At 40.3% G+C, this 24,145-nt stretch overlaps 3 protein-coding genes across 3 annotated transcripts in view; 2 read left to right on the plus strand and 1 right to left on the minus strand.

The window, feature by feature from the left end:
- The window catches only part of LOC138961606 (uncharacterized), a 52,185-nt gene extending 38,195 nt beyond the window's left edge, over positions 1-13,990 (plus strand). Inside the window, exons 16-21 of the mRNA XM_070333279.1 lie at positions 1,419-1,533; positions 4,902-5,020; positions 6,170-6,283; positions 7,475-7,623; positions 8,652-8,820; positions 9,723-13,990. Coding sequence (XP_070189380.1) covers positions 1,419-1,533; positions 4,902-5,020; positions 6,170-6,283; positions 7,475-7,623; positions 8,652-8,820; positions 9,723-9,764 — 708 coding nt within the window. The 3' untranslated portion in view covers positions 9,765-13,990. The remainder of the gene's footprint in view (positions 1-1,418; positions 1,534-4,901; positions 5,021-6,169; positions 6,284-7,474; positions 7,624-8,651; positions 8,821-9,722) is intronic.
- A 258-nt stretch (positions 13,991-14,248) lies between these two features.
- Positions 14,249-18,702, minus strand: LOC138961441 (dynein light chain roadblock-type 2-like). The gene is made up of 4 exons (XM_070333093.1): positions 18,590-18,702; positions 16,514-16,589; positions 16,010-16,177; positions 14,249-15,525 (listed from the first exon to the last, which is right to left on the minus strand). The coding sequence occupies exons 1-4, from the start codon at positions 18,590-18,592 to the stop codon at positions 15,473-15,475; spliced, it is 300 nt and encodes a 99-aa protein (XP_070189194.1). The 5' UTR covers positions 18,593-18,702; the 3' UTR covers positions 14,249-15,472.
- On the plus strand, positions 18,678-23,722 carry LOC138961451 (dynein light chain roadblock-type 2-like). The gene is made up of 4 exons (XM_070333104.1): positions 18,678-18,808; positions 21,087-21,159; positions 21,819-21,986; positions 23,045-23,722. Exons 1-4 carry the CDS (start codon positions 18,803-18,805, stop codon positions 23,089-23,091), a joined length of 294 nt encoding a protein of 97 aa, XP_070189205.1. The 5' UTR covers positions 18,678-18,802; the 3' UTR covers positions 23,092-23,722.
- The last annotated feature ends 423 nt before the right edge of the window (positions 23,723-24,145 follow it).

Genomic DNA, 24,145 nt, shown 5'->3' on the forward strand with positions numbered 1-24,145 from the left:
CTTGTGAAGGAATATGTGAACTGGAATGCAGACTTTGAGACCATCATAGTGTCAAGCATTTCGCTTGTAGTCCTTTTTGACTCACATGCGAAGCAAAAGTGAGTCTATGTACTCACCCGAGTCGTCCGTCCGTCCGGAAAACTTTAACGTTGGATATTTCTTGGACACTATTCAGTCTATCAGTACCAAATTTGGCAAGATGGTGTATGATGACAAGGCCCCAAAAAACATACATAGCATCTTGACCTTGCTTCAAGGTCAAGGTCGCAGGGGCCATAAATGTTGCCTAAAAAACAGCTATTTTTCACATTTTTCACATTTTCTCTGAAGTTTTTGAGATTGAATACCTCACCTATATATGATATATAGGGCAAAGTAAGCCCCATCTTTTGATACCAGTTTGGTTTACCTTGCTTCAAGGTCAAGGTCACAGGAGCTCTTCAAAGTTGGATTGTATACATATTTTGAAGTGACCTTGACCCTGAACTATGGAAGATAACTGTTTCAAACTTAAAAATTATGTGGGGCACATGTTATGCTTTCATCATGAGACACATTTGGTCACATATGATCAAGGTCAAGGTCACTTTGACCCTTATGAAATGTGACCAAAATAAGGTAGTGAACCACTAAAAGTGACCATATCTCATGGTAGAAAGAGCCAATAAGCACCATTGTACTTCCTATGTCTTGAATTAACAGCTTTGTGTTGCATGACCTTGGATGACCTTGACCTTGGGTCAAGGTCACATGTATTTTGGTAGGAAAAATGTGTAAAGCAGTTCTTAGTGTATGATGTCATTGCTAGGTTTAGGTCAAGCATGTGAGTCGTATGGGCTTTGCCCTTCTTGTTCACATCTTATCAGCAAATGATCAGCAAAATACCTTTGAATGTGACTGTAAGCTAAGAACAGATTTAAAAATGCTTTTTTTTCTCGAATAAAAGTTTGTGGAATGTGAACTTGTAGGCCTGACAGCCTACAGATGTTGGTTGTTTTGGGTTTGTTTTTTAATCTTCAAAATGTTCCAATTTCAACAAGTAAAGTACCCTATAACTGTGTTACCAGTTAGGCCAAAAAAAAGAGGTCTGTTTACGGTAACATAGGCCAAAAAAATAGGGTCGGTAGGTCGGGATTTTTTTATTTGTTTTTTTCTTCCAAAAAACCATATTTTTACGTTATTTTGCAAAAAAACCAAGATTTTTTTTTTTTCTTTTTTTCCCCCAAATGCCAATAAAAAAGTCTAGGGTCGCGCGAAAAAAATAGGGTCGGTCGGGTTACGGTAAACAGACTATTTTTTTTTGTGGCCTTAACACAAGAACAACAAAATTGGTATGGAGTTTCTCTGTGTAGAATTGATTTTCAAAAGGGCTGTACATGTACCTGAAAGAATAAGTAATGATGGATGATTACTTTTAGTGGGAGGACCAGCACGAGGGCTTCACGTGTGAGCAGTTTGCGCAGTGGAAGATTGACAACGACCCCAACAACCAGGCAGTGGGACTGGCCAGACACTTGGAGGAAAACGGCATTGGTGGGTGGTTTTGCTCTCACTTTTATTCTGTTAGTCTGTATCTCTTTTTTGTCTGCAATAATGTTTCACCTTTTTGTGTGTCTCTGTTTCTTCTGTATTCTTGGTGGGTTGTTTTGATCTACGTTTTTTCTTTTAGTCTGTATCTGTGTTCTGTTTGCGACACTGATTCACCTTTTTGTGTGTTTGTGTTTCGGCTGCATTGCTGTTTTGCCTTTTTGTGTGTCTTTGTTTTGTCTAAAGGTCGGTGTCTCTGTTTCACCTTTTTATGTGTCTCTGTTTTGTCTAAAGGTCGGTGTCTCTGTTTTGCCTTTTTATCTGTCTTTGTTTTGTCTAAAGGTCGGTGTCTCTGTTTTGCTTTTTTGTGTGTCTTTGTTTTGTCTAAAGGTCGGTGTCTCTGTTTCGCCTTTTTGTGTGTCTTTGTTTTGTCTAAAGGTCGGTGTCTCTGTTTCGCCTTTTTGTGTGTCTTTGTTTTGTCTAAAGGTCGGTGTCTCTGTTTTGCTTTTTTGTGTGTCTTTGTTTTGTCTAAAGGTCGGTGTCTGTTTTGCTTTTTTGTGTGTCTTTGTTTTGTCTAAAGGTCGGTGTCTCTGTTTCGCCTTTTTGTGTGTCTTTGTTTTGTCTAAAGGTCGGTGTCTCTGTTTCGCCTTTTTGTGTGTCTTTGTTTTGTCTAAAGGTCGGTGTCTCTGTTTTGCCTTTTTGTGTGTCTTTGTTTTGTCTAAAGGTCGGTGTCTCTGTTTCGCCTTTTTGTGTGTCTCTGTTGTTGTTTTGTCTAAAGGTCGGTGTCTCTGTTTCGCCTTTTTATCTGTCTTTGTTTTGTCTAAAGGTCGGTGTCCCTGTTTCGCCTTTTTATGTGTCTTTGTTTTGTCTAAAGGTCGGTGTCTCTGTTTCGCCTTTTTATCTGTCTTTGTTTTGTCTAAAGGTCGGTGTCTCTGTTTCACCTTTTTATCTGTCTTTGTTTTGTCTAAAGGTCGGTGTCTCTGTTTCGCCTTTTTGTGTGTCTCTGTTGTTGTTTTGTCTAAAGGTCGGTGTCTCTGTTTTGCCTTTTTGTGTGTCTTTGTTTTGTCTAAAGGTCGGTGTCTCTGTTTCACCTTTTTATGTGTCTCTGTTGTTGTTTTGTGTCTGTGATCCTGTTTCTTCTCTCTGTCTCTGTCTCATATTTTTCTTTTTGTCAGTTTTCTAGATTTCTTCTCTCGTTCTGTTTCTTCTTCTTGTTTCTCTCCTTCCTGTCTGTGTCTAGTTTCTGGTTTGCTTTAATTCCTTTTTCACATGCATTCTGGCATGATTGCCATGTGTACATTTCAGGAAAGAAGGGAGATGATTATGTAGCTGAATTACTCCTCTGATGTACTGAGGGAAAGCAAAGCATTTCAGAGCACTGTACATATGTATTTTTTAAAAAGTACATAATGTAGCAGTGTGATTCTCAGAATGTTGATTAGGCCCCCCCAAAAAAAAGTCTGTTTACGGTAACCCGACCGACCCTATTTTTTTCGCGCGACCCTAGACTTTTTTTGGGCATTTGGGGAGAAAAAAAAAAAAAAAAAAAAAGTAAAAATATGTTTTTTTGGAAAAAAAAAAAAAAAAAAAAAAAATCCCGACCTACCGACCCTATTTTTTGGTCTATGTTACCGTAAACAGACCTTTTTTTTTTGTTGGCCTAATCCCTGTGCTTCAGAAGCAGTAAGTTTGAAAAATAAAGCTATACTACTTTGTTAATTGACCAAGAATTTAATAACTGTCAATTAAACACTCCCTTCCCCTTTGAGACCTTGTATGGCTGCCTAAATGGCGGGGTAAAAAACGGTCATACACGTAAAATTCCACTCGTGCAAAAAACACGAGTTCTTCTTCTGCTGCGTTCGTGGGCTGAAACTCCCTCGTACACTCGTGTTTTTTGCACGAGTGGAATTTTACGTGTATGACCGTTTTTTACCCCGCCATTTAGGCAGCCATACGCCGTTTTCGGAGGAAACATGCCGGGTATTTTTGTGTTTCTATAACCCACCGAAGTCTGACATGGATTACAGGATCTTTTTCGTGCGCACTTGGTCTTGTGCTTGCGTGTACACACGGGGGTGTTCGGACACCGAGGAGAGTCTGCACACAAAGTTGACTCTGAGAAATAAATCTCTCGCCGAACGTGGGGACGAACTCACGCTGACAGCGGCCAACTGGATACAAATCCAGCGCGCTACCGACTGAGCTACATCTCCGCCCACCCCCCCAAAAAAAAAAAAAACACGTGTACGTGGGAGTTTCAGCCCACAAACGCAGAAGAAGAAGAAGAAGAAGTAAACTTATCCCCCTTTGAAGACTTCACCCTTTAAGACCTGACTTTCTCACATTTTTGGAGGTCGTAAAAGGGGGGTTCCACTGTATTGACTTTCAGTTCCAAGAGACAGAAATAGAAAGGCAAGCTCGTTTCCTCTGTCAGTTAACACCCAAGTACAGGTTTAGACAAGTTAAAACAAGTCGCGTAAGGCGAAAATACAACATTTAGTCAAGTAGCTGTCGAACTCACAGAATGAAACTGAACGCAATGCAACGCAGCAAGACCGTATACTCGTAGCATCGTCAGTCCACCGCGCACGGCAAAGGCAGTGAAATTGACAGGAAGAGCGGGGTAGTACTTGCGCTGAGAAGGATAGCACGCTTTTCTGTACCTCTCTTTGTTTTAACTTTCTGAGCGTGTTTTTAATCCAAACATATCATATCTATATGTTTTTGGAATCAGGAACCGACAAGGAATAAGATGAAAGTGTTTTTAAATTAATTTCAAAAATTTAATTTTGATAATAATTTTTATATATTTAATTTTCAGAGCTTGTTTTTAATCCGAATATAACATATTTATATGTTTTTGGAATCAGCAAATGATGGAGAATAAGATGAACGTAAATTTGGATCATTTTAGAAAAACATAATTTTTTTTACAATTTTCAGATTTTTAATGACCAAAGTCATTAATTAATTTGTAAGCCACCAAGCTGAAATGCAATACCGAAGTCCGGGCTTCGTCGAAGACTACTTGATCAAAATTTCAACCAATTTGGTTGAAAAATGAGAGCGTGACAGTGCCGCCTCAACTTTCACGAAAAGCCGGATATGACGTCATCAAAGACATTTATCAAAAAAATTTAAAAAAACGTCTGGGGATATCATACCCAGGAACTCTCATGTCAAATTTCATAAAGATCGGTCCAGTAGTTTGGTCTGAATCGCTCTACACGCACGCACACACGCACGCACACACGCACACACGCACACACACACATACACCACGACCCTCGTTTCGATTCCCCCTCGATGTTAAAACATTTAGTCAAAACTTGACTAAATGTAAAAAAAACATGACTCTGAACACTGTGCAGATTGTCCAAGCTGCAAGATGCGTTACGCTCTAGCCAAGGGGGGCTGCATGCATTTCAAGTGTCCGCAGTGTGGCCATGAGTTCTGCAGTGGTTGTTACCAGCCTTTTTATCGGCGAGGGGTAACTATCCTTGTGTGTATAGATGTCTGTGTGTGTGTCTGTCTGTGTGTGTGTGTGTGTGTGTGTGTGTGTGTGTGTGTGTGTGTGTGTGTGTGTGTGTGTGGGTGTGTGTGAGAGTGTGTGTGCGTGTGTGTGTGTGGATATCTGTGTGTGTGTGAGTTCTGCAGTGGTTGTTACCAGCCGTTCTACCAGCGAGGGTTAACTATCCTTCCTTGTGTGTGTGTGTGTGAGTTCTGCATTGGTTGTTACCAGCCTTTCTACCAGCGAGGGTTAACTATCCTTCCTTGTGTGTGTGTGTGTGTGTGTGTGTGTGTGAGTTCTGCATTGGTTGTTACCAGCCTTTCTACCAGCGAGGGTTAACTATCCTTCCTTGTGTGTGTGTGTGTGTGTGTGTGTGTGTGTGTGTCTGTCTGTGTGTGTGTGAGTTCTGCAGTGGTTGTTACCAGCCGTTCTACCAGCGAGGGGTAACTATCCTTCCTTGTGTGTGTGGATGTGTGTGTGTGTGTGTATGTGTGAGTTATGCAGTGGTTGTTACCAGCCTTTCTATCAGCGAGGGGTAACTATCCTTCCTTGTGTGTATATGTGTGAGTTATGCAGTGGTTGTTACCAGCCTTTCTACCAGCGAGGGGTAACTATCCTTCCTTGTGTGTGTATGTGTGAGTTATGCAGTGGTTGTTACCAGCCTTTCTATCAGCGAGGGGTAACTATCCTTCCTTGTGTGTATGAATGTCTGTGTGTGCGTGCAGACTTGTAGAAGTGCAGGCATTACAGGTTTTATTTCATAACTTGTTTTTGTGATTTGAGAGAGAGTGAAAGAGTGAGTGAGTGGGTCAGTGAGTAGGTTTCTGTTTCTGACGATATGTTTGTCCTTTCTTTCTTTCTTTCTTTCTTGAGTTCAGCTTCTTTCTTAGAAAAGTAAGAGTGAACAGATGACCTAGTCTGCAACAAAACTTATATAATTGAACATGTCTGGAAGACATTGAGTGTTGTTTTTCTTTTATTCCTTCTTAAAAGTTGGAGAGGCGAGGGAAAATGGTACTGAGAGCAAGTCTAAAGAGTTCATAAAATGGGAAGCATACTGAGCCCTACTAATTGCATGTGTGATTGACTTGATGACTTATTATGTACTTATTTGTGTCAATTCTACAGATGTGCAGCCGCTTGAAGAGTTGCAAGGCAGCAGGCCTTCACGCCCATCATCCTCGGGACTGCTTCTTCTATCTTAGAGACGAGAGTGTGGACTGGTTACAGAAACTTCTCACAGTAAGAGGGGGGAGAGGGCAAATCGGGAGGGGGGGGGGGGGTGGAGAGAGAGAGTTTAGAGAGAGTTCAGAGAGAGAGTTCAGAGAGAGAGAGAAGGAGGGGTATGAAGGAATTGAAGGCAGAGGCTGTCTTTCAGAGAGAGTTTAGAGAGAGAGAGTTCAGAGAGAGAGAGTTCAGAGAGAGAGAGAGAGAGAAGGAGGGGCATGAAGGAATTGAAGGCAGAGGCTGTCTTTCAGAGAGAGTTTAGAGAGAGAGAGAGTTCAGAGAGAGAGAGTTCAGAGAGAGAGAGAGAGAGAGAAGGAGGGGCATGAAGGAATTGAAGGCAGAAGCTGTTTGTATATCTGCGAAACTAAAGGATCTAAGATGTGGCAATCGGCATGTTTAATTTAATACAAACAAATGACATTGATGTGATCTTGAGCAGAAAAAAATCTAAATTCATTTGAATTAGTTATACCATACATCAATTAGAATACTTACCAGAAATCTCTGGTCTTTTATCAGTTAACAATTGAAAATGTCTTCAGTGGAACGATAAATTAGTCCACCCTACTGGAAATGAGATGATAAATTGGTCAGCCATATGAGATGCTATTGCATTGCACTCTTTTTAAGTTTTCATTATTAATATTACAGTGCATTTTGGCTTTGTTTGATTGGCTGTCTTTGGCTGTTAATGTAGGAGCTGTTCAGTGTCCACAACACCAAATGCGATTGCCGCCTCTTTTAAAAAAAGACGCGGGTTAGGGGGAAGAATTTACCCGATGCTCCCCAGCATGTCGTAAGAGGCGACTAACGGATTTTGTTTCTCCTTTTACCCTTGTTAAGTGTTTCTTGTATAGAATATAGTCAATTTTTGTAAAGATTTTAGTCAAGCAGTATGTAAGAAATGAAGTCCTTTGTACTGGAAACTTGCATTCTCCCAGAATGGTAATATATTGTACTACGTTGCAAGCCCCTGGAGCAAATATTTGATTAATGCTTTTGTGAACAAGAAACAATTGACAAGTGGCTCTATCCCATCTTCCCCCTTTCCCCGTCGCGATATAACCTTTCGTGGTTGAAAACGACGTTAAACACCAAATAAAGAAAGAAAGCCTCTTTTAAATATTTTGACCCCATGAACATTTTTCCCAGACAAACAAGCTCCTGTGAAAGTGTTGTTTTTACATGTTCATGTTTCTGTGGCAGGATTCCAGAGTCGAGTTCAACACAGTTCCGCCTGAAAGCCAGGACGATGCCGCTCACTGTCCAGTGATTGAGCAGAAGGAGTTTGACTCAGGCAAATGTGACGAGTCTTGCGGGAAAGATACTCATGAGGGGCATGCTGGACTGTGTCTGTAAGTAGTGAGACTAAATTACAGTGGAACCCCCCTTTTAAGACCCCCCAATTTAAGACTTCCTCCGAAGACCCTGCTTACTCAGATGTTTTGTTCATACTTGCTTACTTACTTACTGCCCGTTATGCCGGTTGGCATGTAGGACAGCAACCTTTGTACATTTACCTCCAGTGTAAGACTCCCTCCTTTTTAAGACCTTATTTTTTTAGATTTTTGAAGGTCATAAACCGGGGGTTCCAATGTAGTCAAATTAATACTTACAGGAGTGGGATTTGTACAGGGATCCACGCTAAATACGCTTTTTCGGTCAATCTTAAAACATGACGTAGATCATTTTTGATCTCCTCATAGTGAAAATGTCTCAGCTTCAGCCCCCCACTTAGCCTTTTTCATTTTGTACCCAAATCCCATCCCTCTCATTTTGTTTTAAGGGTAGGGGTTTGTTTGTGTTTGTTTTTAGAGCTGTTATTTGACGGAGGAGAGAGAGAAAGAGAGAGAGAGAGAGAGAATGTGTGTGTGTGCACGTGTGTATGTGAGAGTATATGCACGTGTGTATGTGAGTGTACATGTGTGTGTGTTTGTAAACAAGGTGTTTTTATTCATTAGGATTCATGATGCTGCACTTCAATTTTGTTTTGTTGTTTGTCCTAACATTCCACGCGAGTAACAGCATTTGCAACCAAACTGGGTTGTTCCCCTTGAACAAAGAAATAAACAAACAGAAAGACCAAACACAGTAAATCAATCAACATTCAGTAAAACATTGATTTTCAGTGTATTAACAAACATATTTATTCTGCATATCAGATAGCCCCAAGATCTGCAGAAGTGGTGACTCAGTTGGCTGTGTTTCAGCCACAATGTAATTTCTCTTTTGAGATAATAAAGTTTTATTGTATTGTATTGGATCCTAAATCCAAACGTCCTTCAAGAAATCCCCCAAGAACAATAAGCCCCCCCCCCCCCCCCCCCCCCCCCTCAAATATATAATTTTGTTTTTTATTTACTTCGAATTTATCTCTTTTTAGCACCCACTACAAAGAGTACCTGGTGGGCATGATCAACAAGAACAACATTGATCCTGTGGTTGCCATGACGCTGCCAGAAATACAGACTCTGCTCAAAAGAGCTGAGGTATCTTGTCCCAAAACCAGCAACAAAGAGACAGAAGTAAACTATCGCAAACGCATCATAAAGGTAAATTTTTACATGTGCTGTATAGTGTATGAGTGTATGTTTGTACGTGTGTACATGATACAGGGCTTCCACTTCTCCGCTTATTTCAGAGAAATGTAAAAATGAGAAAACTTTTGCAGGGAGGGCCAAACGGTCCGCCCGATCGCCAGGGGCGAGTAAAAAATTCCGCCGGGCTAGTAGAAACAGCCTGGCAACTCGCCCGGCTGGCCGGTGAAAATTATGGTCAAATGCAACACTTCTGGTCGTACGATCTAGTTTCAAAGCGCTATAAACACTGCATATGCAGCAACTATGGTATGTACCGGGCCAGCGACATTTCTGGCTGGCTAGTGACTTTCTTGAAGTTCCTCGCCCGGCTGGCTAGTGACTTTCTTGAAGTTCCTCGCCCGGCTGGCGAGTTTAAATTTTGAGATTTGGCCATCCCTGTTTAGATTTACTCAGTTTGGCAACAGATTGTACAAATTTAAATGTAAATTTCAAAATGTTACCGCACCCTCTAGAATTTCAGGGATTTTTGCTTTGAATTTACTTAGATTGGCGACAGATTGTACAATTTTAAATGTATATTTCAAAATGTTACCTCTCAGTCTAGAATTTCAGGGATTTTTGCTTTTCTTCAGAGGGAACCCTGAAGATGGCAGTATACAGAAGAAAAAATAAACAGAAGAGGGTTTCTTTGAACTGCCATTGTCTAAATGTAATTGCATGAATAGTTTTCTAGGTGTTGTAGTGGGGATGGTTTGTGTGAATATTAATAAGCCACTGAAACTTCTGGAGGAGGAGAATTGGTCACATTACATCTTCTCTTTTATTGCCCTTTCTTCTCAACTGTTTTGGTTTCTGTACTGTGAAACTTGCAACGTTATGTTCAATATTTTTATTTTTTATTTTTTCTGTTTCAGTTTGTGAAGGAGAAAAGTCCGCTGCCGCGCAGAGGACCCTGACAAAACATGGAATAGTTTTTAGCCATGTTTCAGCACCCCTTGATTACCTATTAACTGTGATAATGCGCATTGACTTGATAAGTTGAATTTATGTGCCAGATTTTACTGATCTTTTGACCAGAGTGAAGTGTTCAATGAAATGTATGAATATTCAATTTCATTGTGATTTGCTTTTTTTTTTAAATTTTTTTTTTTTAGAGTTGCTTTTTTTGTTCTAATCAGTTGTGAAGAAGGTGTGACACAATGTAAATTATTTCCCAAGCTGCCACTCAGGAGTGCTGTGCTGAATATGCGCTTTCTTTAGTGAGCGGTGACACACACATAGTGACTCATCATGTGTCTGAAAATGTATGCTGTATTTCTGCAGGTGGTTCAACACTCATTTAGTCATACATATTACAGTGTCCTTTGATACGCATTTAACATTGATTTATAATGTCATGTGGAAATGCGTTGCATGTGCCTTTTAAAGATCCTGTGTGTTCAGCATTATTATTTTAGCTGTAGCATTTTCTGTGTGAGAAAACATAATGGTTTTTTTTTATGTCTGAGATGGTTCCACACAAAAATATTGCCAATATTCATGTTGATCAATCATTGTTTTTACAAGTACAAGACAGATCTGTCCTGATATGTGACGTTCTGGGGGGTCGACGGGGGGACGTGGTGGCGGTCTGCTCTCTGGAAGGGACGCTCACTCAGTCTGGCTCCGCGACTTAAAGTCAATGTCGTTTGTAGGGGGCATAGTAGGTAGTGGGCTGCGTCAGTTAGCTCGGGACAGACCCACTACTGAACACTGTCGAAGTGACTCAGCAGAAGTGCAGTGTCATCTTCCGAGGGTAGCCTACCGCAGCGACCCGACATCCCACCCTGGAGCGTCTGTAAAATGGACAAGTCTGGCAGTGGAACGAAATTCAGAGGTGGTTAGAGCAGCGAGTGCAGGGATGGGGCGGTGTGAGAGCACAACGAGACAAAAGAACAGGCGTAAAGACAAAAACAAAACAAAAAAAAGATCTGTCCTGATAATGATTTACATCAGAACTCCAAATTGCTGATCATTTTTATCTTCTGGTTGATCATGCTACCCTTCATTGTTGAGCAAGAGTGTCTTCCTGGACTGCAGTGCATCTGTTTGTTTTCTTCCACGGTTATAGAAAGCCAAAAACAATGCTAACGTTCCAAAATTCAGAATTAAAAAACAAGAGTTGTAGGTTATTGGAACGTTTAATTATTGACAAAACAAAACGTTACATTTAAAGTACGTCGACCCAGTTGTCTTTTAAGTTGACAGACAGACAGACACTTATGGTAAAAATAATGAACTTATCTTAAAATCTTGCATGCAAGATGCTGGTGAGGTAATAAAGACAACTTGAAAGACAACTGGGTTGACGTACTGTCAATGTAACATTTTGTTTTGTCAATAATTAAACATTCCAATAACCTACAATTCTTGTTTTTTGATTACCATTTTAGAAGGTATTTCACACTTAATAGTTAAAACATCCAGGAAAGATTATCGGAGAGTGAAGATCAGTTATAGTTGGGAACTAGAAAACAGTGCTTGGTAGCAAAATGCTCAGGAGTGATTATTACAGTGTGAACATTGACTGGTTGTAGTTAACAGCTATCAGTGTTTAACCATATCTCGATGTACAGCGCTAAGAGCATAGTTAAATTTGTGAAGCGGCGCTATATAAGCTATCTTTATTATTATTATTATTATTAATACAGAGTGAACACTGGTTGAGTGAACTTAAATAATACAAAGCATTGTATATGCCTTGTTTATCTGTAACAGACTAGCATTGGATTGTTTCTTCAGAGCTCAAACAATTTGCTTGTTGTGTGCCAATGTTAAAACTTGCTTTGTACACGCGTCATACAAGAACATTGGGATTGCTTTGGAAAGATGCAGGTACAGAACCACAAGGTTGTACTGTGTGTGTGTGTGTGTTGGCATGCGTATATGTGTGATTCGGAAGCCTCGTTTTGGCGCTGGACCTAAATGCTGGTCGACTGAGATTTCAACCATTTGATACTTTTTGTTGCTGTGTAGATTGAGTATTGCGCACATACAAATGTACATCCGCAAAAGGATGTGAGTATTGCGCGCATACAAACGTACATCCGCAACAGGACGACTATCACAAATGAGCTGCATCTTACCGTTGCCAAAGCAGTCGAATTTTCCGCAAACTGGTACAGTTTCTTTGAAAATGCCGCCACTCTGTTTTGTGTCACTATCAGTCATTTGTTCTAAGGCGCTATGAGCGCCCTAGTTATAACGTTGTGCTGGAATTGTATTTTAGATTCAGAGGTGCAGAATATCATGCTTTTGCAGATATGGAGTGGGATTGAAAGCACAAACGACTAAATTGATCATGTATGAAAAAGTGGGTCACACAGGGCCCCGATGGCTCGGGGGTTGAATTAACCACGAGAACTGGTGTGTCTGGTTTACGTGTGCTAAATAGCAATTCACGTGATCTGTAAGTGTCATTTAATGTTGTTGAATGCTATTGTGAGTGTGTCCCATAAGGTTAGTAATGCTGTTTTAGTAAAAGATGTCATTGTTCTGTAAACCTCCTGCGAGGCGGAGTGGGGCTTTACGTGGCACAACATTATAAGTTCTGGACACTAGATTAATTCCATTTTTCTCACTGTATTTATTGCTCTTCTTCCCAAAACACCTTTTTTTGACTCACATGCGAAGCAAAAGTGAGTCTATGTACTCACCCGAGTCGTCCGTCCGTCCGTCCGTCCGTAAAACTTTAACGTTGGATATTTCTTGGACACTATTCAGTCTATCAGTACCAAATTTGGCAAGATGGTGTATGATGACAAGGCCCCAAAAAACATACCTAGCATCTTGACCTTGCTTCAAGGTCAAGGTCGCAGGGGCCATAAATGTTGTCTAAAAAACAGCTATTTTTCACATTTTTCCCATTTTCTCTGAAGTTTTTGAGATTGAATACCTCACCTATATATGATATATAGGGCAAAGTAAGCCCCATCTTTTGATACCAGTTTGGTTTACCTTGCTTCAAGGTCAAGGTCACAGGAGCTCTTCAAAGTTGGATTGTATACATATTTTGAAGTGACCTTGACCCTGAACTATGGAAGATAACTGTTTAAAAATTATGTGGGGCACATGTTATGCTTTCATCATGAGACACATTTGGTCACATATGATCAAGGTCAAGGTCACTTTGACCCTTATGAAATGTGACCAAAATAAGGTAGTGAACCACTAAAAGTGACCATATCTCATGGTAGAAAGAGCCAATAAGCACCATTGTACTTCCTATGTCTTGAATTAACAGCTTTGTGTTGCATGACCTTGACCTTGGGTCAAGGTCACATGTATTTTGGTAGGAAAAATGTGTAAAGCAGTTCTTAGTGTATGATGTCATTGCTAGGTTTAGTTATTTGACCTTGACCCTGAAGGTCAAGGTCATGTAAAGGTCAAGGTCAAGCATGTGAGTCGTATGGGCTTTGCCCTTCTTGTTTTTTACTCTTCTAGTTTTTCTAGTTCCAGAACACTGCCTTTCTCGATACATGCACCAGTATTCATGTTCTCATCCTACCAGTTCGAATGTGGGATTTTCAAACAGTTGTGTAGAAAATGCCTTTGATAGGTTGATGTTGATTATTGTTTATGTTCAAAATCTGAAGTTGTGCATAAAGAGAAGAAATGGTTTTCTTATTCTCAGCGTATTTAATAGTAACTGTGAATACTGTATATTGTGGCAAGTGTAAGGTGCCGAGAAAAGTGGAGAGCTCGCTCAAAGGAAAAATCAAGTGAAGATTCATTTTAAAGTTTGGTGATAAATGCAATAAATTGTTTTGGGTACACATTTCTGTAAACAAAATGAGTCTTATTCAAGTGTGGTTGAACTGGTTCTCTGGGGCCCGGTAGCTCAGTTGGTAGAGCACTGGTCTTGTGATCGGAAGGTCGCAGGATCGAATTCGGGCCGGGACGGACACGGGTCAACTTTATGTGCAGACCCAGAGACGGAAGCCATGTCCCACCCCCTGTCATCACAATGGCACGTAAAAGACCTTGGTCATTCTGCCATAAGTGCAGGTGGCTGAATACACCTAAACATGCAGACACCTGGGTAGCGCGACTCCGTTGCTGCTAGCTTTCCACTGGGAGGAAGCGACCCGAATTTCCCAGCGATGGGACAATAAAGTAATGAAAAAAAAATGAAAATGAAGAATAAATAAAACTGCATGAGATTACGCTGCTGTTTTTGTCTCTGTTTTTGTCTCTGTTTTTGAATGTGTGTTGCTGTTGCAGATTAAGTAAGTGGTTTTTTTTTCTCTCAATCATTACTTTGTACTCTTTTCTATGACAGGGATGCTGAAGTCAGTTTGAAGTCACAGTTAACAAAAATCGCATACCTGTCTGCACACACGCATCCAAACACGCACACACACATGACGGCACACAAGCATAAAAGTCAGAAATAGACATGAATGTTTTCAAACTTTCTTCCATGCAATGTGATAAAGTGTACATGAAGTATGTCATTCACACAAACATTGACAATATGACTCAGAAAATGCAAATATAGTTATATAAACATTTGTAAAAGCCTTGATTCAGCTGACTTTACATTCATTTGTTCAACCAAATCAAATGTATAGACAGACAACATAGAGGCATTGTTATAAGAAAAGAATGTGTACTATTGTCGGTACACAGACTATACTAACAGTTCAACTGTACGCAGATGCCTTGAAAAACAATTAATTGCTCAGCATGATTGTTTTCCATTAAAAATCCAGCAAGAATAAATAATACTATCACAGATGCATGTACAATATCTGTTTCAGAATCATAAATACTCCTTAAAAATTTCAAATACAAAAAGAACGACCCAACCTACTCAACTTAGAGGAAAAGAAAGATTCATAACGCTTACTCTGTGTTCCTGACTTAATTTTGAAGGTCTACTACTACATTCAAGTATCAAACCTCAAGTACACAGTGAAAAAGCCCTCTCTGAAGAAAACCGAATGCGAGACTAAGTTAAGGATAAATGCACCAACAGGCATGAAAACTGAAAAAAAAAAAAATACTCAAAACAAAATTTGAAGGCGCGTAGCGCCAAGTTTCGCAGGCGCGAAGCGCGAAGACTTCTAGGGGGGTCCGGGGGCATGCCCCCCCAGAATTTTTTTTTTTCAAGGGTGCAATTTGGTGCAATCTGGGGCTATCTGAGCCTTAAAATTAGATTCAAACATGGCCCCAAAACTATTTTACTATAACTATGACTAGGAAAAAAAAAAGAAAAAAAAAGGAAAAATACGGAAAAGAAAAAAAATACGGTTTATTTTTTTCAAAAATACGGAAAATACGGAAAAAAGAGACCCAGAAATCAAAGCTTGCAATGATCAAGAAATGCTTTATCAACCAAGCTGTGACTGAAATGATTTGCTCATCTCTAACAATGTTGCTGGCAGACACACTGATATCACCTTGTACACAGTGGAATGATGGCAGACACAAATGTTTGTATGATTAAAAAAATCAAAATAAATTCTGCGAAAATAATTTCAAGCCCTCAGAAATGGGGATAAAATGGAGGAAAGGGGGGGGGGGGGTAGGAGTAGAGGAAGTGCCGGCACCAATTAACTGAGATTAACTGCATGTCCATTTATGAAGAGTTTCTGATTTTGGCGAAGATGAAGCATTCGTATCAAGTGCTGATGATGGACGGAGACTGGATTACCACCATCATGTATTCATTTTCTGTTGAAGAAAAACATCAATGAAAGGAGCAGTTGAGACTTTGTCTACAAAAAAGAAAATTAAGTGTAAATGTACTGGTAAACTGTTTTTCATGTTAAAAACCTCACTAAAGGTTATCTATAAGTACCTGCAACACACACACACTCAAACACTACTGTTAGTAAGTGCATTATGTATTAACCATGTCAACAGTTCATGTCTGAAAGTTTTCGTACAAAAGTATTTGACAAAATTTGAAAGAAACATTCAAAAGAACTGAATTTTATCTAACAGGCCTTTTCTTACAATCTGTTCTTGAACACACACACACACACTCTCACTCCCACATACGTACACACACACACACACTCTCACTCCCACATATGTACACACACACACACACTCTCACTCCCACATACGTACACACAATCAAATTAAACTAAAAGATTAGTGCTAAAGAGAGCAAAATAGCAAAGAAAAAACCCCGAGCAGACTGCAAACCCACCTGGTGCACACATGATTTCATGCTTCTTGGAGCGCAGTCGCAGGAAGGTGAGTTCATTCTGGCTGTCGAGTTCTCGCACTGTGTTGCGTGCTTTGTGCACCAAGTTGTGAATGAGACCAGTGATGTGAACGGTGTTGTAATGATCCATCGTCGTCTTCAGGGGAATACCTTGAAATAAATGAACACAGACCGATTGTTTTTAATACCAGAAGATAAGCCAAAGGCTTCTGAGCTCTGACACTGAAAAACACTCAAATTGCGTTAAAATACCACAAAATCCTTGAGAATTCTGCTTTCACGTCACAGAGAATTTATGGATTGCCAAGTCAAGAACAGAAGTTGTGTGTAATTTTTAAATAAGTTCCTTTGCACAGCCACATCAGACTTAGACTCCTAACACTGGTTTCTAAATATGTGAAAACCACTCTTAAAATGTTGCGCTGGTAAATAAATCCATTACTACCATTGTATCAATGTGTGCTCACAATATTGAACAAAACTTACCATCATTGTTGAGTATGATGATGCCTGTTACACCTTTGTGGGTCTGGATCCTCTTGATAGTTTCATCGATCTCCGCCTGAAAGAAAAAGAAACAATAAGATACATGTACCAGCTTCCACACATTACAGAAGATAACTATGTCAACTTCAGATACATACACTTTTTTCTAATCAATTTATTTTATAGATTCATTTGGACAGTTTAATACTTATCACTGACTATGATGATTATTCACACAAACTGATAATTAGCATTTTTTTCTCACTTTTCACTTTGCAACATTTGCTGAGTTATCCCGAACCGTTGCTGATTTTCTAGCATCAGCATGCATTTAACAGACCCAAATGCAATTTGGAATATAATGAGGGGACGTAAAAAGGCTGCGAGGCCTACTCATTGTCCCTACTACCTATACCTTCCTGTTTTGTTTTTTTGTTTGTAACTTTAGAGACATAAATGTTCTATTCAAATGGATAGTCAACAAGCAAAAACCCAGCAGCAGCTGAGGTACACCAGATAAATCCTGGCATATAAGGCAGCGGGACAGAGCTGAGTAGTGTTAGGTCATTTATGTATCAATCAATGAGTCTTATATCGCGCATATTCCGTGGGTACAGTTCTAGGCGCTCTGCAGTGATGCCGTGTGAGATGAAATTTTATACGGTCAGTAGATTGCAGCCATTTCGGCGCATATTTACCTTTCACGGCCTATTATTCCAAGTCACACGGGTATAGGTAGACAATTATTAACTGTGCCTAAGCAATTTTGCCAGGAAAGACCCTTTTGTCAATCGTGGGATCTTTAACGTGCACACCCAATGTAGTGTACACGGGGGGAGGTTCGGACACCGAAGAGAGTCTGCACACAAAGTTGACTCTATGAAATAAATTTCCGCCGAACCTGGGATCGAACTCACGCTGACAGCGGCCAACTGAATACAAATCCAGCGCGCTACCAACTGAGCTATATCCCCGCGGAATAAAATAACTTTACATTGTTTAAAATTTAATATCTCAAAATCGGAAAAAGTTACAGGAGTGATTTTTGTACCAACGTAAAGCTTGTTCAATTGCTCATTATGGGCAAAAAACCAGAATAGTCTGGCTTGTTCCGTTTGTTTGCAATTTGAGCTCAAAGACGCATGGTGTCATTTTGGAGTTTGACAGCGCTGTGCGTGCACTGATTGCCTGGTCACTCCGAATAAGTTATCCCTCCTCTCAACATCCCTATTGCGACGAGTCTATCGTTCACACACGTTCGTGGCATGGTGAAAGAGAAAGACAGAGTGGACAGTTTTGGGTAAAGAGAAAGAAACATTTTAGTGAGTTCTCACTCACAAACAAACGGACAAACCAAAGGCAGTACTTTCATGCAATATTCGTGGATCAGCAGCAGACCTTTTGCAGGTTTCAAGTACAGGTAGACGTGCCCCGAGAGTCAAAGAGTGCAGGCCTACCTGTTTACAGCACACACAGCGTGCACTGGCTGTCGGCAGCGTCGGCAAGCTTAGGCGTCAGTCTAGTAAACTCCAAAATGACACCATGCGTCTTTGAGGACCAATTGTGAAAAAACTAAGCAACCGAGAACATTACGGTTTTTTTCCTCTTCTCAGGAATTGATGGTTCTATGATCGTACCACCCCGTTCTCCTGCAACTTTTTCCGATTTTGAGATATTAAATTTTAAAACATGTTAAGTTATTTTATTCCGTGAGTATACATTGTTACTTTTAGTTGAGCAGCAGCTGCACAGTTTTTAGCAGTGTCCTTTAGACCAGAGCGTCAGTCTTGTCGGAAGCCTGAAACTCTTTTCAGATTTTGGTGTGAACAATTGTTTGCTTCATAATTATGCCTACACTTGCAACTGTTGTTGAGAGAGCACTGTCTGAGGTAACATTACGATCAATACATGCATGGACCAGGGGCTATAGACGGAGAGGGCACCTGTTACATCGCATCAACAAGCACCAGCCGCTCATCAAGGAATATGACTCATTGATACCATTGCCAAGAAAACCTGTCATTTCACTGTTAAAAACAGTGTAACTGCTGCTCAAATAACACAAAGAGGACTTACCATTTTTGTGATTAACGCTAATTTGTGGCTTTTATCTGGTTGCTAACTTCGCATGAGCGACAACAGAACAGAAATCTTGAGGGTTAATGCGCATGCGTCCCACAGGTTCTGAGTTGTTTCCCTTACCCCGTGGAGACGATCATTTCCGGTTCAACGACGTAGCAACAGAAATTCCTTGCGAGTTTGATACTGACAGCCTCCCCAGACATCAAAATGAGCGTAAGTAGTGCTCTTCAGTTAGATATAATATGTTATGAATATCCAACTTTTGTTTTTACACAGATAACACCACAAGAAATGTAAGAATTTGATGGAAAAGGGAAACAAAATGTGTGACTGAAGCACAGATTTGTGTGTGGTCTGGGTATGGTATGATCATAGTATGAGTTTGTATCTGTATCTGTCTGTTACGCTGCACTTGTATAACAAGTCATCCAGATGTCTGGCATTGTTGCAGCGGAGTGGGGGGTGCGCAGCTAGTTCCTGTATCTGTCTGAGTTTGAGTTTGGTTTGGGGGGACAAATGGAGTAGGCCGTAAAGCACATACATGGTGTCAGAACTAGAGTTGTTGGGATGATCCGAAAACCAAATAAACATAGTTTTGATTAAGAAAACAGAGATTTGGAAGAATTGTATAATTTTGATTTAGAAAACAAATGTTTGTACAATACATGTAGAGAGAACAAGAGAGAGAGAGAGAGAGAGAGAGAGAGAGAGAGAGAGAGAGAGAGAGAGAGAGAGAGAGAGAGAGAGAGAGAGAGAGAGAGATCAAATCAAATCAAATCAAATCAAATCAAATTTTATTTTTCGAGGGTTGTGGCATAAGCAATACAACGAGCTTTTTTTCAACCAGCCCTCGCCCAGAGAGGGGACTATTAATCTAATCACATATTTACACGGATATTAATGTAGAAAAAAAGGTAGAGAAAAACAACAACTTGATATCAATATTTACACATTACATATTATACACAAATATAAAGCGTCGTATATGTAACGCAGTGAAAACAATGCTGAATACACATGCATGAGTAAATGTGTTATTAAAGCTTTGAGTGTTTTTGTGTGGATATAATGAAGAGAGAGAGAATTGAATTGAATGAAAGTAAGTAGTCTTTTTACAATGATTACAGAATAAGCATTTACTGCTTTTTTTTTCCATCCGGTGTCACGAACTGAAAACTCTGCCTGAACAATCCTTCTCATTGCGGTCAATGCGCATGCGCTAACGTGGGGAGATTAATCAGGTCGTGAACAACCTAACCCTAACCATTACCCTAATCCTAACCCTAACCCATGGTTCATTCGGTCAAAGGGTCGCATTTTTAAGTCCAAGATTGGCGCATGCGCATTGACCGCAATGAGAAGGATTGTTCAGCAGAGGTTTCAGTTCGTGACACCGGTCCTTGGATGCCAAGAACTACTGAACAATCTGTAACTACAGTAGTACCTGCCATATCCGGTCACCCATTAGTCATTGCAAAGGTGACCGCAAATATCAGGTGGCCGTTCATTACAGGCCCCCTCCTTCTCCAAAAAAACCAAAAAAAACACGATCAAGTTTTCATGAAGAAAAGAAAGCGATCATCCACGAGCCGCCGATTCATTGTCTCTGTTAGTTTTGCTTTCGTTTATACATCTTAATTATTTGCGTGTTTAACTCGATCGTCCTGGCTAAGCTATTGTTTCGTATGTTTCTATGTGTGTTGTTTGGATTATTATATATGTATTTGAGTGTCAGATAAACAAGTGTTTCAAACTCACATCAGCTGTGATCGATCCGGAAGTGACTGCCGTAAATGTACATGAATGCGCATGTCTGTATTTACAGTTTGCGCATGCGTAAGTATTCATGTCGTCTGCTCGTGCTGTGCCGTCTGTGCACACAACACACACACACACACACACACACCACAGGCGCTCGCCCGCGAAAGTGACAAGTGGCCGTTAAGTGGCCGCTCCTGTCGAGTAAGAGGGGCACCTTAGGGCAAAAATCAGTGACCGTTGACCGCGTCAGACAGGTTAACGGCCATTAAGAGTCAATTATAGAAGGAAAACTCATTAGTCATGGGAAAGCTGGCCGCTCCGGGTAGGTTCACGCCCACGAAAGGGCCGGAAATGGAAGGGACTACTGTAACATATAAAGCAACATGAGAGAGAAAGGGGGATGGGCAGGGGGGGGGGGGGGTGTGGTGAGGAGGAGGAGGTTATGTGTTCTCTGTCGCGTGTTTCACTTCTATGTTTTTCATGGAGTGCTTACCTGTATATTTAAGCTTGGCTATTTTTATTCCCCAAGATAACATCAGTTTACAGCTTGTTTTGATGGTCACACATATACGTATATATATGTGTGTGTGTGTGTGTGTGTGTGTGTGTGTGTGTGTGTGTGTGTGTGTGTGTGTCAGAGGGAGGGAGAATTATTACAGAGTTTCACTTGTGAATACAAGGTGTACATTGCTGGAAGAGAAGATCAACAGTTTATGATGTCTTTTTTCAGGACGTAGAAGAAGTACTCAAAAGGATACAGGGTCACAAAGGTGTCATTGGCACCATTGTCATCAACCAAGATGGTAAGAACAAAATTTGATACTCTGCCTTTTTACACTTTTGACAGTTATATGTGAAGAGATGGTAGAAAATCAGTAAGTGAACTTGGCTGAAGGCTTAAAACAGCAAGTGGTTTGACAGAATGTGTGGGCTCATTCTTTTTTTCAGTATGAATTCTTTATCAATTTTGATACTTGATTCACGTTTTTTCAAAGCAGAAGTAATATATTACACAGTGAAATTATCTGTTTCTACTGTGGTGGTTGTTGTAGTTGGTGTATGCATTTGCATTTTTCTCCATTCATCATCATCTTTTTTATGGTAGTTCAATAAAATCTTGGTAGTAACTAATTATCAGGAAAAGCAGTTGAGTTTTGACATAAGCACATACAGAGGAAAGTGAGAACTGAAAAATAATAATAATAATAATACGAATATTTGTAACGCGCACATATCTCACCAACAGGCGACTCAAGGCGCACATACACTCATTCACACACACGGAGACTTAAGTCACTAACACACACACACCATAAACATACATGTATTCATTAGTTTATATACATGCTTTGCTTTTTGAAAAAAGACACCTTAAAACTAATTGCTTCACAAATATCTTCTGCCTTTAAAATCCAGAATTGTTCTCAATCCATCTAAACTTTTGGGCTCTGCTGTTTTTCAGGCATTCCAATCCGTACGACTTTGGACAACTCGACCACAGTGCAGTATGCTGGCCTCTTGTGCAGCTTGACACAGAAAGCACGAAGCACCGTCAGAGACCTTGACCCCAGCAATGACCTCACATTTCTGCGTATTCGCTCCAAGAAAAATGAAATCATGTGCGCCCCATGTAAGTGTTAAAGCATGCACACAGAGAGAGAGAGAGAGAGAGAGAGAGAGAGAGAGGGAGTCTGAGCAGGGATGAAAATTCTCCGTTTTTTCCGACTTTTCCGATTATTTTCAATGGGCCATCCGATTTATTTGTGCGATTCCGTTTTTTGGCTCACGAAGTGTAGCCTATGCGATCGTAACTTTGTCTGTCTGTGCGTTTGTGCGTGTGTTTGTGCGTGTGTATGTCTGTGGTAGAAACTTTAACATTTCGTCATTTGAAGACGTCACATTATGGCGTAAGAGGGTTAGACGTCACGCGAAGGAATTACTGAAAGTCTTGGTCTTTGTTTTTTGAGCGGGCCGAGACTAGTTGGCAGTCGTGTCGTAGATTGTTGACACACTCTCTCTCTCTCTCTTTATTTTGCACCCACTGACATTTTTTTTCCCGGGGCAGCATGCCCCTGGACCACCACCCCCCCCCCCCCCCCCCTTAGTAGTCTGAAAGTGATATAAAATTCTATATATATATATATTTCATGACAATACCAGCTTGTTGTAATCCCTTTTTAATGCCTGAAAAAGAAGTAGATTTGCTTTCAAATGAGCACCAGATTGCTTCATTTTGTATGTATTTTGGGGCCATGTTTGAATCCAATTTTAAGGCTCAGATAGCCCCAGATTGCACCAAATTGCACCCTTGGAAAAAAAAATTCCGGGGGGGTATGCCCCCGGAACCCCCTAGAAGTCTTGGCGCTTCGCGCCTGCGAAACTTGGCGCTACGCGCCTTCGAATTTTTTTTCCAGTTTTCATGCCTGCTGAGAGAGAGAGAGAGGGGGGGGGGGGGGGGGGGGGGGGGGGTGGGGTGATATACAGGTGTCTTGTGTTTGTGTGCAAGAATATTCTTGCATTACCTTCACAAGGGGTGGCGGTGGGGTTTGCCAAAAGCAACAATCCAGGAAATTAATATTTTTTTGTACATGTACTTGAAATACCTCAGTTATTTTGAGAAACAGCTATTGAAATGATCCAGCATTTGAAGAGAGCACTTGGATAAACGCTTTATTTTGTATTTTTCAGGCAGCGAATACCTGTTGGTGGTCATCCAAGCTGCTGAAGTCCAGTAACAACATGAATATCATAAAAGCAATTAACAGAACCCACCGAATCAGCATACCTCAGTGAAGCGTCACCAACGCTCGTTCTGAAACACCAGCCAGTTTCCTACAGATTCACAAAATAATGTACATATTTCAAACACAAATAAAAGAGCAAAAGCAATGCCTAGCTGCTGCAGGCTTCACTCATGTTTATGTGCAACTTGAGTTGTGATCAAAGTTTAATTTATGATTCTTGTACTTAAAGAGTATAGTTAAGAGAGTATTGGTGGGTTTTTTTAAAGCTTGTGCATAGAATCAAACTTTTCATTTTCACCAATTACTTCTTGTATGACATTGCTTCATCTTTTCATTCACATTCACAACCTCATCAAAATCACTAGAAAGTAAAGAAAGCACATATCCTTTGTCCTTTCATGATACTCCTCTGCCATAATAAAGCTTTACATTTCAGATCTGAAACAGACCAAATAATGTACAGTTTATAATGGATCGTGGCACAGTGTCCCTGTACAACAAAAGTAAAGACAGTCACCTTGACATTTTGTTTTTGTTGAATAGTCCTTTCTTCTGTTTGTGTATGTGTTGTTTGTTCAAGTGAAAAACAATGATATTTTAGAAATAAACAAGTTTGTTTTAAGATGTAGCAGTCTTCTTTTCTGTTTGAAATATGGTGTGTGTATACATGTATGAGTGTGTTGCAGATCAGAAGCATCTGCAGTGACTTCTCTCTCTCTCTCTCTCTCTCTCTCTTGCACACACACACACACATGCAGACTCAGACATTTGCAATTTCTTCATCGTTTATTCCAATAACCTGTGCTCCAGGGTAACTAGGACTTTAAGTGAAAGGGAGCCAGGTGATTCTGAATTAATTATTGATAAATAATATTTAACGTAAAAAGATAGTACCGTACTTTCCGGGTCATAAGGCGCGACTTTTTTCCTCGAGTTCGACCCCTGCGTCTTGTATAACGAAGCGCCTAATCCGTGTATGAAATACAAAAAAAATCAAAGAGACCGCCTGAGTACCAGTCAAACAACTTGTGATAATGCATGTTTC

This window comes from Littorina saxatilis, linkage group LG1 (genome assembly GCF_037325665.1).
Source record: "Littorina saxatilis isolate snail1 linkage group LG1, US_GU_Lsax_2.0, whole genome shotgun sequence".
NCBI classification, from domain to species: domain Eukaryota; kingdom Metazoa; phylum Mollusca; class Gastropoda; order Littorinimorpha; family Littorinidae; genus Littorina; species Littorina saxatilis.